This window comes from Paramormyrops kingsleyae, chromosome 19 (genome assembly GCF_048594095.1).
Source record: "Paramormyrops kingsleyae isolate MSU_618 chromosome 19, PKINGS_0.4, whole genome shotgun sequence".
Lineage (NCBI taxonomy): Eukaryota > Metazoa > Chordata > Actinopteri > Osteoglossiformes > Mormyridae > Paramormyrops > Paramormyrops kingsleyae.
The window spans coordinates 434,538-450,320 of record NC_132815.1 but is presented as its reverse complement, the minus strand read 5'-3'; the positions used below and the strand labels follow the sequence as shown (position 1 = coordinate 450,320).

The window sequence follows — 15,783 nt, the reverse complement described above, 5'->3', positions numbered from 1 at the left end:
AACAATGTTCTTTGCATCGTTGAGTGACACGAACTCAAAAAATGTCTTCCAGTTTTTGAAACTATACTCCTGTCTCCCACCTTCGTCATCCATCATTATTGAGCTTTTTAAGAAGCACTGGCCTGATCTGTCGCGCAGGTAACATTAAGTGTCATTGTTCTTTATAATTACTCTGAAGAAACATCTGCACCTCCTACATAAGCATTTTAGGCGTTAGACAGTTAATTTCACCCACAACCCTGTTTTTTATATTAAGTTTTATTTAATAATTCTGTTATTTACTTATACTGTGTTTTCGTTTCGTTATTATTTTTTTATTTGCTTGTAATAGGCCTCTGATCTGGTTGGTTACGTCGCTTCTTTGGGATTCGCACATCTTTCTTCATAATCGGTCGCGAGCCCTGCAGAGAACAGGTACGTTTATTCGCGCGCCACAGTTGGTCGCGAGGTCCTGCAGAGGAGAGGTACGTTTGTTCACGCGCCTCGATCAGTTGGTCGCGAGGTCCTGCAGAGGAGAGGTACCGGTAATATGTTTGAAAATTTCTTATGGTACGCCTACTCAAGATTTTATCAGGCTTCCAGAGGCTAACTGTTCGTATATATTTAAGACGCTAAAACGTAACATACGTGTTTGTTTTTCATTTTAATTAGACCTACCGCGATATACATTCACAAGAATCAGAGATGACTAGTATTTTTGATTGGTTATCCAAATAACCTGCCTCTGAAACGCAATACAAACGCCCCATTGAAGACACTTACGAACTCAAAACAATGACAAACGAAGTTAAAAAAAAAAAGTTAATCGCGATCTGGTCGGAAGAACTGAAAACAAAAAGATGACATGACAAGAAAAAGTATTGCTCTTAATACATTAGTTTAAATATACAGTATTCTGTTTAAATATACAGTATTAGGATCCTAGCGATGTGGTTTAAATATTGGGGTATCGGCGCGCTTCTCAGCTGGTGGCGAGCCCTGCTGAGAAGAGGTACGTTTGTTCACAGCGAAGATGAAAGCATGCCCCCCCAACCCGACTCTTTTAATCGGACGTTCGATTAATTTAAATGAACAGTTCGACAGAACCGGTTCTGTAACAATCAAACTTCCCCTCACTACCCCTCACGCCAGGGGTGTTGGGGACACTGGCTACGCGAGCAAGCGCACAGGTGGAAAAATGTTTGGAAGAATGGATTAGTAATACAGTATTCTCACAGCCAGATGGCGCTATTTTTTAAGCTATGTATTTTTTTTCTGTTGCCTCTCTTTGCTTTCAGGAGGAAATGCATTCAGTTTGAGCTTACATGAGTTTAGGAGAAAACCGTAAACACCAGAGGAGAGTATCAGCTGCGGAAAAGCATACTAAGTGTTCACCACACCTAGTTTTCTACATCAGAGTATGATCGACCTGTTAAAAGGCCCAGTTAGTACCTTTGATTCACAAAGCATTGAACTGCTGCTAAGTAAACATCTTTCATAACCTGAAAATCGAAGTTTAAAATCAGCGATCGGATATCTTCACCCAGCGGTTTGTCACGTGCTTCTGGACTTTACACTGTAGGGGATATTGTATATGTGTTAGTGAAAGAAACACCACGCATCGGCAGACGGCAACTGAAAGCTGACTTTACCTTGATATTATTGGTACTTTGGCGACGGCGTTCAGCTACTTTGCTGTCATGCAATAGGAGACTCAGAGAAGTTGCAACTATGTCACAGATTACGCGAGCTGCAGGGAAAAGACCCGAAAGGTAGGGTAGTTTTGAGAAACAAACACTTAACATTCATCAGAAACACGTCACATTAATCATTATGCACAGTGCACAATTGATGTTCACCAAACTAACGAGGTACATATGACTTGATTTTAAAGCTTTGGAGAAAGGTTCTCCGATGTTGAATATTTGTATTACTAACTAAGTGAGTCAACCTGCAGTAACCGGATTTTTGATTATTTGAAGTTACCCATATGCTTATAAAAAGGTGACATCTGTGTTCACTTTACACAGCACTCAGTTTTTTCTTTCTTCCCCCCTTCAGGCCAAAACTTGACCTGAAGTTTCTGCAGAGATTCTGCTCTATTCAGAGAGTCCTTTTCCCGACGTGGTCCAGTCAAAATGTGCTCATGTTTGGGACTTTGTTGGCTGTCACACTGTTTGGTACGGTCCACTTTGGGAAGGATACAGCTTAATGGGTGGTGTTGAGCCTTTTTTCACACATTTTCCAAAACACTTAAAAGTAACAATTTTTCAGTCAATGATACTATATCGACAACTTAAAATGTACTATTAATACAAATGGGCATTTTCATATATTGTGACATCTTTGTGCTTTCCAGAGCAGCTGATAATTTACCAAGTAGGTGTCATTCCAAGCAAGTTCTACAAAGTGCTTGCAAGCAAAGACTTTCCTGGTTTTAAAGGCCTCTTGTTGTTTGCTGGGCTTCTGATAGTGCTGAACTCCATGGTAAGTTCATGTCAAACTAGCAGCTGAATCATGTCTGAAGGCTTGTAAAGGTCAAGAGTCTGTAGTGTGACATCCACAGAGCTTATGGCTCCCTTAACCAGTAACCATCAGTAAACCATTTGTTAAACAGATGTCTGTTATCCTGCTGCTAACCAAGTTAGGAAACTTGCGGGGTTAAATGTGTGAAATTCTGATTCTCCTTCAGACCCGCTGAGTTTCCCTAGAGAGTACAGCAGCAGGACTGATACAGAACACTGACACTGATCTGTCCTTCATACATGGTTCTGGATGTTGCAGGCCGGGCTGCAGCACGCTCACAGCTGCAGGGTCTGATGGCAGTTTTGTGTTTTCGCTCAGCTGAAGAGCCTGGACCAGTACATCTGCAGCCTGATGTATGTGAGCTGGCGGAGGGCTCTGACTGAGCGGCTTCATGGCTCCTACTTCCAGGGCAGGGTCTACTACACGCTGAACGTGCTGCGTGAGGATCTGGACAACCCGTACGCCCCGGCTGCTGTGCTCAGTGACTGACTCGCGCCCGTGTATCAAACGCGGGGCGGTATTCAAATGGCCCTGTGTACAGTGATGCTTTGGCTTCAGCTGCTGTGTAATGATTTAGCATTTAATGTAGTTCAGTGCCATGAAACATCTGTTGCTCCGCCAGTTGCGGCCCTTTCTGTGTCGCCTGGCCCGGGTCTCTGGGCTCCTCCTAGCCCTGTGCTTCCTGCCCGAAGGCCTCTTTGAAGTGTGAATAAGTGTGCGGCATCTGAAACCACGCGTGATAAAGAGCGAGGGCCACACTGCCGCTGCCTGGACAGCCGGAGAGTGACGCTGCTGTCTGTGTGCCAGAGACCAGCGTATCAGCCAGGACGCGGAGAGGCTGTGTAAGCAGATGAGCGCCATGGCCAGCCGCCTCATCCTGTCCCCCTTCACCGTGGCCTATTACACCTACCAATGCTTCTACAGGTGACGCCGGTGACGGTCCCGCCGACCCTCCCCTCCCAATGAGTATCCAGCACAGACACCCTTGTCTGTATCATGTTCCTCTGCTTCCATCCGCAGCACCGGCTGGGTTGGACCCGTCAGCATCTTTGGCTACTTCGTCGTGGGGACCCTCACCAACAAAGTGCTGATGGGCCCCATCGTGGGCACACTGTTCGAGCAGGAGAAGCTGGAGGGAGACTTCAGGTACGGAGCTGCTGTGAGGCGCTCGGCCCTTTGCCAGCCGCCTGAGCTTTCCTGTGTCCTGGAGCCACTCTGCAGATTACAAAATCCTTGCTCACAGCATCACTTTCTACCTGAAGGAGCAGAGAGGATATTTCTTGCCTAAATATTGCTCTAAAAGGCATTCTAAAGTGAGATAATAGCCTACTAACAGGGCCACAGCTGAGGTGTAGTGGGTGTGACTGCAGCCTCTCCCGTAGTGACTGTTGCCTCATTGATTAGATATTGTCGCAGTATGTTTTCCGCGACTACGCTGGCTACAAGGCTGTGATTGGACAGATATTACATGATGATAGTGAAAACTCTGATAGCAAAGCAAACTGTCAGATCTGCTTTCCTGCTACGACAATGATCTAGATTTCATTGGTGTGTTTGTGTTGCACATGTAGAACAAAACGATTGTAAAGCTGTTTAGTGTGCTCATTTTAATCAGGTCACTCCATTAATGTTACTTATATCTCAATAATCACTGCATTTCAGAAAATGGAGCACCTGTTGAAAACTTATCAGGGTCAGTCTAGAAATTTCTTCAGTAAAAATTATGGTCAACTGCTGCCATTGGTTTTGCTAACTTAATACGGCTAGCTTTTGTTTATTTTTGTCTTGTATGTATTCTGCATTTTTATGTATAAAATGCTCAGTGAAAAGGACAGTTAACTGAATGTAATCATTTAAAGCTCTCACTAATTAAATACACACTATAAACAGCTATCAGCATTGCTTACAATGTGGTCTTCAATACAGTTTAAGATTAGTGCCTTGTTTTCTCCCAGATTCAAGCACATGCAGATCCGGGTTAATGCCGAATCTGCCGCCTTCTACAGGTACGTCAGCAGTCAGGTGGTCTTGTGCAGTAACAGCTGCTTTGGAAAGGAGTTGTATCCTTGTGTTTGACTTTGCTTTCCCTCTTAATGCTTAAGATGGATATCCCCAAAAAGTACATGCTTGCCTGCTAGTTGGTAGCAATTCATTGCCACTAATGGTAAAGTAAATTACTTAAATTTTTATTTAAAGCCAAACTAAGTACAGCGGTACCTCAGAACTCGAACTTAATCTGTTCAGAACACTGGATCGAATCCTAAAAAGTTCGAGTTCTGATCTAATTTTCCCCATAAGAAATAATGGAAGACCAATTAATTGGTTCCCGGCCCCAAAAAACAGAAATATATTTTTTTTAGCATTTAAACACAAAATGAACCGGATAAAGAGCATATACTGTACTAAACACATCTAAGCACATTTATCAAAACAGTAATTTTTAAAGTAAGAAAATAAATGTATCCAAACAATGTGTCCTGCCTCGATCGTCCGGTCCTTCCGTGTGCCACGCCCCCTCGTTAACCTTGTGTGGGATCCCCATGTGATCAGCTGTTTCTGGTTGTTGTCATTAGTCCTCTGTATTTCGTCCGCGTTTCAGTTTGTTTCCCCAGTCCGGTCATTATATTGTCCGTCTGTGTTTTGCCTGCCTTACCTGTAATTAAACCCCGTATTCCCCGATACCCTGACGTCTGCGCCTTTGTCTCTGTTCCGTCCCCACTCGGCACGACAATATTATTATAATTAAATGTATTAATTGTTTATTATTAATGATATTTAAATAATTAATAAGAAATCTTTATTTTTAAATGTATTTTATTATATAATAATTACTGTTATTGTCTATCATTGTCTAAATGTATTTTTACTGTCTAAATATATGTATTCAGCTAGTGTAAACATGCGAATGCGAGGCTGAGACTGAAGCGTTACCCTTTGTTTCCACTGAGAGACGTGCCGTGTGACTCATTTCCCCACGTGTACAAGTTATCTTAGGTCGGCGTTCACGGTTTGACTTCTGAGATTCAGATCGAGTTCTAGGTCATTTTTTTTCAAACTGGTTGGTTCGACTTTTAAGAAATTCAAGTTATAATGAGTTTGAGAACTGAGGTACCACTGTATTATGCATTTTTGAACAGGTTATTTGATAAATTTGTTTGTGCAGTTCCACAGTCAGGCACAGTGGGATGCTGTGGGCTCACCTGCCTGATGTGGTTGACTGTAGTAGCTTGTCTGTGTGTATGGACAGGGCTGGAAAGGTGGAGCATATGAGGACAGACCGAAGACTGCAGCGCCTCCTGCAGACCCAGAGGAGCCTGATGACCAAGGAGTTCTGGCTATACAGTATGAAGCCCATCATTCCTGCTCTCAGCATGTGCTCATGCTTAGTAATATTAAACAAGAAGACTTTCTTGAGCAGGTGACTGTAGACGTCACTGTTTCAAAGCCGTTTTTATATCTATTTTTATCTTTCATCTTTAACAGGAATTCCCTCCACATGAGGCCCATCGATAACAATGTGAATTGCAGGTCTTTGGGTTCTTACTAAGGGCATCAGCATCCTTCGTACCTCTGACTCCTTTGTACTGTTGCAACTTTGCATGCATTAACTGGCAGTTTGGTTAAATAACGTCTAAGCGTGCTTGATTACACCAAACATGCCATAGAGTAGAATGGGAGACCCACGGGCAAGTCAGTGCACTCCAGAGCAGCACTGAGGCTTCCGTCTGCTGGCATAGTGACCGGCCAGTGAGTCAGTGCACTCCAGAACGGCACTGAGGCTTCCGTCTGCTGGCATAGTGACCGGCCAGTGAGTCAGTGCACTCCAGAGCGGCACTGAGGCTTCCGTCTGCTGGCATAGTGACCGGCCAGTGAGTCAGTGCACTCCAGAGCGGCACTGAGGCTTCCCTCTGCTGGCATAGTGACCGGCCAGTGAGTCAGTGCACTCCAGAGCGGCACTGAGGCTTCTGTCTGCTGGCATAGTGACCGGCCAGTGAGTCAGTGCACTCCAGAGCGGCACTGAGGCTTCTGTCTGCTGGCATAGTGACTGGCCAGTGAGTCAGTGCACTCCAGAGCGGCACTGAGGCTTCTGTCTGCTGGCATAGTGACCGGCCAGTGAGTCAGTGCACTCCAGAGCGGCACTGAGGCTTCTGTCTGCTGGCATAGTGACCGGCCAGTGAGTCAGTGCACTCCAGAGCGGCACTAAGGCCTCCATCGACTAACTGTGGATGCTGACCACACTGTGGCCCTTCTTCCATGCAGTTGGGGTGAACACCTTCGACTACCTGGGGGGCTTCCTGAGCTACATGGTCATCGCCATGCCCATCTTCACAGGGGTGTATGATGGGCTGAGTCCTGGGGAGCTCAGCGCCCTCATCAGTAGGGTGGGTGTGCCCGATGGCTCTCTCTCTCCCTCCTTCCTACCTCCCTCCAGAAAAACCACCATTACTTTTAAGAGATGTTCCAACTAGGGATGTAAATAAGCAATTTCAGCAGTTTCCTTCAGGATAATAAGTGTTCTGATTCTAATTCTGAAATCATTGGTGATTTGAGTTGATTATGATTACTTAGATTTGATGCATCGAAAATCTTTCATTTCTACCACAATTCGATTTCACTAATTGATTATTCGATTATTTTGATAACTTAAATTAATTTTTTAACTTTGCTGAAAATTCAAAAATATACAAATATGACCAGTGGAAAGTAATTTCATACCTAGGTTAACTAGTGCTGTGTGTGTGTGTGTGTGTGTGTGTGTGTGTGTAGGTGGGTGGGTGGGCCGTAAACATGATCCTAAGTGTTGGGGGGGGGGGTACCAGCTCAGAGAAGTGGAATGAGGTTACGTAGAGTTTCATTCGGTAGAAAATAAACTATTGGTTTGAGACCCAGATTTAATAATCGTGACAGGCCAGTGCTTTGAGACCTCTAATAAGTGATGAATGTGCAAATGAGATCTCTCATCCACCATCACAGAAACCTCCATGACTGATCTCCAATGCAGTCATCTGTTATTTGAGTAGGTGTGCAGGTAACTTTGAATGATATTTGTGCTACAAAAGAGAGGCATTGCCTTTATGAATATTAGTAAACCTGCTCCTGCAGTCCGGTTTCTTTGCTTGTCTGCCTGCATGGCATGAGTGATTGTGCATAATCCAGAAATAGGATTATCCTTAAGAAGGAATTTCCCCCCAAAATTGATCAGAACCGATTCTGAGTCACAGATCAATGCAGTTGGATCACGACTTTAATAACCGATCACAGTTCGTTAATACATCTTTACACCCCAAGTTTCAGCCCGAGTGATTGTCCGTAATGTGCCTCTTTCACTGACAGATTTACTTGTCAATAGTCATGCTCTATTTTTTTCCCAGAATGCTTTTGTCTGCATCTACTTGATAAACTGCTTCACTCAGCTGATGGACCTGTCCACAACACTGTCTGATGTGGCTGGATACACCCACAGGTATGTGTGCATGGCTAATCACCCTGTACAGCATGGAGCGGCCCAAGTTTCATCCAAGGCATCAGTGTCACGTGACACTGTGACCTTCAATCCCTGATGGTTGGGTGACCATTTGCAGGATTGGCGAGTTGATGGAGGTGATGGACGACATCATCCGGAAGCAGTGTGACTACGATCCTACATCCGGGGATTCGTATGACTTTGACAGGTGAGACCCGGGATATGTTTGGCAGGGAAGTGGGTGGAATATTCCGGTCACACTCCCCACGGATGGGTCCTCTTCTCCCTGGCAGCGATCTGGATGCCCCGCATTGCCATGTGGATACAGCTTTCATTCTGGACCGGCTATCCTACAAGTCTCCCCAGTCGGACAATCTCCTAGTGAAAGACCTGAGCCTGAAGATCAGCCAGGGGACACACCTCCTGGTTGTGGGCGACACAGGCACTGGGAAGACCTCCTTCCTGAGGGTCCTCAACAGGCTGTGGGAGTCTTCCAGTGGTTAGAGAGAATGTCACCTTTACTGCTTTTGTATTTTCACTTTATATATCCTTTTTAAATTCTACTCTCTTCTGCCTTTGGTCAAATCACAAGTTAGTCCAACTGCTAAAGGATTATATTACCGTAAATGAACATGTATAAACTCCACAGGAATATAACTGCTGTGCTTCCCTGTAATGCTGGAGGTTGTGTTTGAAGCACAGGTGACTTACTAGTTTTGAAGTAAATCTCTGGGTGCCGTTCTGCAGGCTTTGTCCAGATGACCACGTTCTTTGGACCCCGTGGCCTTATGTTTCTCCCTCAGAAGCCGTACCTGACTGATGGAACGTTGAGAGAGCAGGTGTCTTGGTTCATGAGATTATGCCAGTTTCACCAACAGGAATAAGAAATCATCATGTCCTAATCTCTGTCTTTCTCCCTCCCATTTCTCATAGGTTATCTACCCCTTAAAGGACACATACCCAGTCTCGGGTAAGATGTGCTTATTCATTTGGAAAGGCCTTGTGTAGTGATATGGTTGTGTAGGGATGGACTCTCATTATATTGATAGTAAATTTCTGGAGAGGCACCTGACAGGCCTCTTTCTACAGGCTCTGTGGACGACGAGAGAATCCTTCAGTTCCTCGAGTTGGCCGGCATTGTGAGTAGTTGGAGTGTAATTCCTCATGGTCCATGCTGACCCTGCATTTTGCTTACAGTCACTGTCATTGTCCTGTAGTCAAGTCTCTTGAAGAGGACAGGGGGCCTGGATGAGGAAGTGGACTGGAACTGGTAGGGTGACCCTCTTGGGTCTGCAGACACCGTCCTGTCTTCACAGATGGGTGGGATAAGACTCTTGGTTTGTTTGATCAGTCTGTGGTGATGTCTGCAAAGCTATGCATGTTTAATGATACAGGTACGATGTGCTGTCGCCGGGGGAAATGCAGCGGCTGTGTTTCGCCCGCCTCTTCTACCTGCAGCCCAAATACGCAGGTCAGGGTCAAAGCCTGACTCTCATTAACGTTACCAAGTCTCTAGCAGAGTCTGGGCAATATGGCTGAAATGTAAGCTAATGTGTGGTTTAGCATGTGTGCAGCCTACGTGAGATGTTAGCCAGCACTAGTGTGTGGGGCCACTTGCAACATGTCTGCTGACGTTAACGAGTCTCGTGTTAGTGCTGGATGAGGCCACCAGCGCATTGACTGAGGAGGCGGAGGGGAAGCTCTACCGAGCCTGTAAACAGCTGGGCATGACGCTGGTGAGCCTGGGTCACCGCAGCAGCCTGGACAAGGTCATTCTCCTCCAGATGCCACCACCCTGCTCCACAAGTTACATCCGTAGCACTGGTGCACGGCTACATAAATGATGGTGACGAGCTGTAGGTAATTATCACAGGAGTCACAGCGGCGGTCTGTCCTTTGCTCTGCAGCATCACGACATGAAACTGAGGCTCTGTGGAGACGGCAGATGGGAGGTGACCGAGCTGAAAGCGTGAACTGCAGAGAAGCCGCTGAGATCCAGCTTTTACCTCCCGCTTCCATAAAAGCACCTGATAGAGTTTTCGTGGACTCGGATACCTTCATAGGTGCTGACACTGCACATGCGAAAGGCCTTCAGCTGCTTTTTTATTACATTTGTATTCTGATTCATGCAGAGTTACAAAGGATGAGCGTGGCTGTTTGATGGCCGTGCCGACTATATTAATACTGGTTTTAAGGGTAAATATTGATGAACACGGCACGTTATATCGTTGTGTTGCGTCACAGAACACATCACAAGTATGTGAAACTCCAGCGGCAGCGTGTCTAAGCCCAATTGGCTGCTTACGTTACCTCTAAAAGGTTGCTGGCTTTCATATCTCAAACAAGGTTACTCATAATTCATACTCATGTTAAACTGTGTATATCATATTTTTTTTCTTCTTTTCTGTTGAGAGTTCTGCTGAACTCACTGCTTGACTCGTGAGGAACCCTACTGAACATGGGAGATGTGCAAATGGCACACGCACAGCTTTTTTTCCTCAATTTTTAGTTACATTTAACATTTCATTTAAGTTCATAAACTCTGTCTTGGTAGGTTAAAGGACCAAATAATGGACAGGCAACTGGGGATGTGGTAAATATAATTAGAAAATATAAAACTCTGAAAAGACTCATTCATCATGTCGTCATTCTCCCCTCTGACAACCAGTCATACACCCAACATACAAATGATAAAATATTTAGGATGATAAATATATCCACCTGTATGCATGCATAAATAACACAGCCATACAGACTATATATATGTACATTCATACATAATGTGACCATATAGACTATATATGCATAAATGCATGCATACATGACGTAGCCATGCAGACTATGTTCATATGTACATGCATACATAATAGTTTCTCAATTATTAGCAATTACTTCGCACAACATATGGCTCAGCAATGGGGATCCATTAATGTTTAACCAGGGAGAGTCCGGTCAATCTACCGACAATGAACATGAGAATTGACTTGCCTGCATCCTTTACTGGTGACGGGAGCTAAAGTTTCCTCTGCTGGGTGAGGCAACTGGAAGTGGCTGTTAAGGCATCATCAGGTTGTAGCCATGATTATTATGGCAAATTACTGAGGATTATCCCCACTTGTTTGACTGGGGCAGCTTTTCTGCTATGGGATGGTTAAACAGAAGCTTAAGCAGGCTTTTGGACAAAAACATGGAGTGCTTCAGAGGTTCTCTTTCTGCTCTCTTTTGAAGCAGATCAGTTTAACAATAGCATGACTACATGGAAGCAAAAATATCTGATTACATAAAACATTTAGAATGAGGGATGTGAGTCAATTACTACAAATTATATAATTGCTATCAATCAATCACTGATTAAAATGCTAAATGATAGTAAATAGAGCACACAAACACACAATGGTTATTTAAAAAGTAGTGATATTGAGACGACATATCAGACGGCCATAGCCATTTCTCCATTCATAACTGCCAAAGACTGGCAGTTGGTGCATGTCCCTAAAACCACGAATGGTCGCATCCACAACACTAATCATCTCTGCAACATCATGCATCAAGTCTCGCAAGTTGTCATGAATGTCGATCTCTTTCAGCTGATGCCCTCAACAGCTCTTAGGACCATTGCCAGTGGTGGTGGTTTTGGGGGGGACGTCACAATCGCTGTCACAATTACATTTTTCAGCCATAGTTTATACACTAATAAAGAATAAGGCACCAATAAAGAACTAATAAGGCAATAAAAAAGCATTAATAAAACACTATAAGGAAATAAACTGAATTGTACTGGTGAGTCACCGTTGGAACATGAGCTGGACCAACTTCTGTGTTTCGCTTCTTAAATTGGAAATCATTTCTCAACTTGGGGAAACTGCAGAAAAGCTGAAACAGTGGCTCAGATTAACTAACTGAACACATCACCTATTCGAGAAGCACCGGGAACAGCAAGAAGGACACATCTGAAGAGAAAATGTTTCTGGCTGGGTTTATAATGACGGTGCTCCTCCTCTCAGGTAAGACACAGGCTTTGGTGAAAATGGAATACAGCTAATATCCTTCAGCTCTGTATTACGTTGCTTACTGTTCCCATTCATGGCAGATTCGATCACTGCAGCTCTGTGTTCATGCCCAGGCCTCTCAGGCTGTGAGTGACCTGCTTGCCATGTTTCTCTCGCAGGTGTCAGTGTAAAGTCAGCTGCTGTAAACTCCCGGGAGGGAGATGATGTTACTCTGCTGTGTTACAATGTGGTTTATCCTGACTGCTCCTCCACCACATGGATATATTACCCCTTACAAAGTAAAAAAAGCATTGTACTGATTGATCGTGGAAAAATCAAAGACTCACACCGAAATGGGAAACTGAGGCAGCAAGCAGACTGTTCTCTGCACATTAATAATGTCAGCACTGTAGATGCTGGGCTCTATACATGTCAGCAGTTTGTTACCATCTTTAAGCATGGAGATGATGCCGAAGTTTATCTCTCTGTTCTTACCAGTAAGTTTGCTTTTTCCCTGAGAAATCTCATTACTGCTACTGTTTTACATCTTTATACTTCCTCCACACAAGCAGCTGTACATCCGTTCGGGTATTTAATGAAGCAATCAGGATATATGTCTGCGTGTTCTTTGTGTTTTTCTGAATTATGTAATTTCTAGTCACAAGACCACAGAGAGCAAAATTTGTGAAGTGCAGAAAGGGAGAACGGCTGGGTGTGTCACTCATTGGTGCAGCAGCAATATAATATAGTATCACAATAAAAGGCACCAAATTACAAGTGCAGCTCAACTGAAATATTATTTTCAGTTTAAGATATAGAAACAAAGGCAGAGAAATTTGTGAGATGGACATGATGATGATAGCAATTCCTCTCTATATCTAACTTTCATGTTCTCGTCTCGAGTTGCTCCAGTTCCAGGGCTGGAGGCTAGCAGGGCACTGCAGTGTCTGCTGTACACCCATGAAGGTCCTGGACGGTGTGATCGTCCCCCGTTTCAAACTCTGTCCCTGCGGTGGGTTAGTGACACAGACCCACTGGGGCAGAGAGATCTCAGCTCCCAGACACACACAGGCCCCTGTAACTCCACTCTGCGGATTAACCATCAGAGGACAGAGAACGACCAGACGAAATGGCGATGTCAGCTCCTTGATAAGAAGAAGGTGACGCTCACATACAACTACACATCTGGTAGGAAATCATACAAAAAAATATTACATGTGAAATTTAATATTTAGGCCTGTATTATAACTTTATGCCATATTTAATTGCACAGTATACATGTATCCAGTATTTTGGATTGGTTATTTTGAGGAAAATGTACATGTGCCTTTTGGTAATATCATAAACATAATTTATGCACAATGAGGTGGTGTTTATTATAAAGACATCCTTACCCATGCCATCCCAGCCAGCGTGTCCCCCTGCTTGTCGTCCTCAGCAGTCAGGACAGGCTCCAGACCCTACACAGTATGAGAAGATGGATGAAATTGTTCAGCTAAACTGCTAACAGTGAATTTTTGTCTTTTATCCGACTGACAGACAGCTCAGGCTACAGGCAGATGGCTGCTATAAACATAGGTATGGTGAGGTAGCCATCCGGACATTTCTCTTTATAAACAATTATCTGTACATTACAAAAATCCTTCAACTGATACTTTACAGTAAATTATAGTATAACAATATCACAGTATCAGCTATTAAAAGGTAATAAGTTGTACAATTCATATACATATATATATATATGTGTGTGTGTGTATGCAGGAGGGTGAAAACAAGTCCCTCCTTTTCTCCCAGAGCTTCCAGTGAGATTGACAGTCTTCTTCCTGGCCCTAATCACACCCCCCATCATTGGTGCCGCCCATTACATGAGGAGGAGGAAAATGCTTCCAAAAGGTGAGGAGTGTCTCCCTCCACTAGCGAGACACTGTGAGATGATACTGTATGTGCAATGGTGTTTGAGGCAGAATACTCTTGTATTTCAAATTATTATGTGTTACCATAGACTTTACTCTGCAAAAAAACAATTATATTTTGTTTTTCTCCCCAGGGAAAGAGTATGAAAACACTAGGACAACAGCATCTGCTTTATAGCAGTGCATTATTTTCACCTATATATTCATTATAATTGCTGGCTTTTGCATTAATGTTTATGATTATCCAGCATGTTTTACTGCTCAGGACTTATGCTTGACTACAGTTTGTGGGGCACCACTCAGGCATCTAAACAAACGTAAGCATTTCAGGATGGAAGGGCCTCATGCCATAAGCTCCAAGTCTATTAGATCAGGTTATGAAATACGGACGCAGAAAGCATGGGATTTAAGTATGAATTTCAATAGTTTCAGTACAAATCAAAAGAAATGAATGATGCATCCACACAATGGATGGCAGTTCTGTTGTGTGCTCAGGCATTGGACTGTTTTTTTCTTTCTCTTTTGTATATAGCAGGTGTGTCCCTGCCAAGTAATCAGATCTCCACAGTTTATATAATGAAAATTAAATGGTCCAGTATTCTTACACATTTCTTACATGAATTCGAATTTATTCTCCTATCATAAAGGACTCTATACAGTGTACAATGTTATTCATATCTTTAATAAAGTTTTCTAAGAGTAATACTCATTTACCTTCACAGACTCAATAATATTAACATATATAATGAAATACTGATGTTGACCAGGGCTGTGCAGAGACCTTCAGAGGGGCAAGATGTTAGAGTACCAACTATAGCATAACCTGCCAGAGCACTGCGACAGATATTCAAAGAGATTGGAAAATGGAGACACAACAAACCACATGAAACACTATAGGAGAGTTTGGCATTACTGCATTGTTGTAATTTTTATCTGAAGATTACTCCCAGAGCTGAAGAGTCCTTTCAGGCTGCTAAAGGACATGATCAGCTGGTGTACTCAGACTGTTTCTCGTCAGTGTCTGCTGGGGCTGTAAGCAGGCAAAAATGAAAACCAGAAGGCATGCTGGGCACAAAGCAGTCCCAGGTAAGTTAGGGAAGGCTGCCAATGTGAAAGGCTGGTCAGTTATGGATCTGTACTGTATGTAATACATAATGAAGCAAAAATTAAACAAAATAATTATATATTTTAGCTGTAGTTTATTAAAATACACACAGAACAACAAAATAAATACTAATAAACTGTAGATTGAATGTTCTGACAAAACTGAAAAATTCTGACAAAAATAGTGCACTGTGAAGGAAGACAATCTAGTTTTATTACATTAAGAAGCAAAAAAAAATTCGTATGATAAACATAATTATTTGTGTTTCGTTTCTTGAAGTTATTTCTCTCAAATGCAAATATATATATGGCCTAAAAAGGCTGACAGATATTGCAACAACAACGTTAAGGATTTTTATCACTAAACACATGCTGTCCAAAAAGCAAAGCAATTGTAGAACTAACTTGCCTAAAATGAATGTAGCTGCTTCTGCACAATTTTTTTTTTTTTTTTTTTTTTTTTTTTTTTTATATATTCCCTCCTCCACCCCCCCTCTGCGGGGGACTGTATCTATTTTTTTTTTTTTTTTTTTTTTTTAAATCATTATTTATTTATTTATTTTTTATTTTATTTTATATTTTTATTTACTTCCTCAAAAGAAGGAGAGGGAGGGGGGGGACAAAGGAGAAGGAGGGAAGAGAGAGAGAGGGAGAGAGAGGAATGGAAAGAAAACAGAAGAAAAAAAATAATAAACAAAAGAAAAACAAAAAAAAACAAAAAAACCAAGAAAAAAACAAAACAGATAATCTGCTTCCATGTCTGTTGAAAAGAGAAAGACAACATACAACATCTGTACTAATCACAACG

The 15,783-nt window shown here is 42.9% G+C and overlaps 2 protein-coding genes across 6 annotated transcripts; both read left to right on the top strand.

Annotated features, from left to right (window-relative positions):
- Positions 1-440: 440 nt before the first annotated feature.
- On the top strand, positions 441-10,598 carry abcd4 (ATP-binding cassette, sub-family D (ALD), member 4). Of its 5 annotated transcripts, none has more exons than XM_023812938.2 (20): positions 441-549; positions 1,278-1,751; positions 2,041-2,159; positions 2,339-2,466; positions 2,824-2,963; positions 3,313-3,429; positions 3,526-3,651; positions 4,461-4,511; positions 5,753-5,847; positions 6,766-6,887; positions 7,878-7,969; positions 8,088-8,177; positions 8,263-8,468; positions 8,717-8,808; positions 8,903-8,939; positions 9,059-9,108; positions 9,187-9,239; positions 9,364-9,440; positions 9,623-9,738; positions 9,877-10,598. In XM_023812938.2, exons 2-20 carry the CDS (start codon positions 1,711-1,713, stop codon positions 9,940-9,942), a joined length of 1,818 nt encoding a protein of 605 aa, XP_023668706.1. In that variant the 5' UTR covers positions 441-549; positions 1,278-1,710; the 3' UTR covers positions 9,943-10,598. The 5 variants fall into 5 exon arrangements, with proteins under 5 accessions (XP_023668706.1, XP_023668708.1, XP_023668710.1 ...); XM_023812939.2 differs by lacking the exon at positions 441-549 and adding an exon at positions 556-991; XM_023812940.2 differs by lacking the exon at positions 1,278-1,751 and having other exon boundaries at positions 497-549.
- A 778-nt stretch (positions 10,599-11,376) lies between these two features.
- Positions 11,377-14,580, top strand: LOC111844455 (uncharacterized). Its single transcript, XM_023812945.2, has 6 exons — positions 11,377-11,973; positions 12,138-12,455; positions 12,862-13,146; positions 13,498-13,536; positions 13,753-13,851; positions 14,006-14,580. The coding sequence occupies exons 1-6, from the start codon at positions 11,931-11,933 to the stop codon at positions 14,047-14,049; spliced, it is 828 nt and encodes a 275-aa protein (XP_023668713.1). The 5' UTR covers positions 11,377-11,930; the 3' UTR covers positions 14,050-14,580.
- The last annotated feature ends 1,203 nt before the right edge of the window (positions 14,581-15,783 follow it).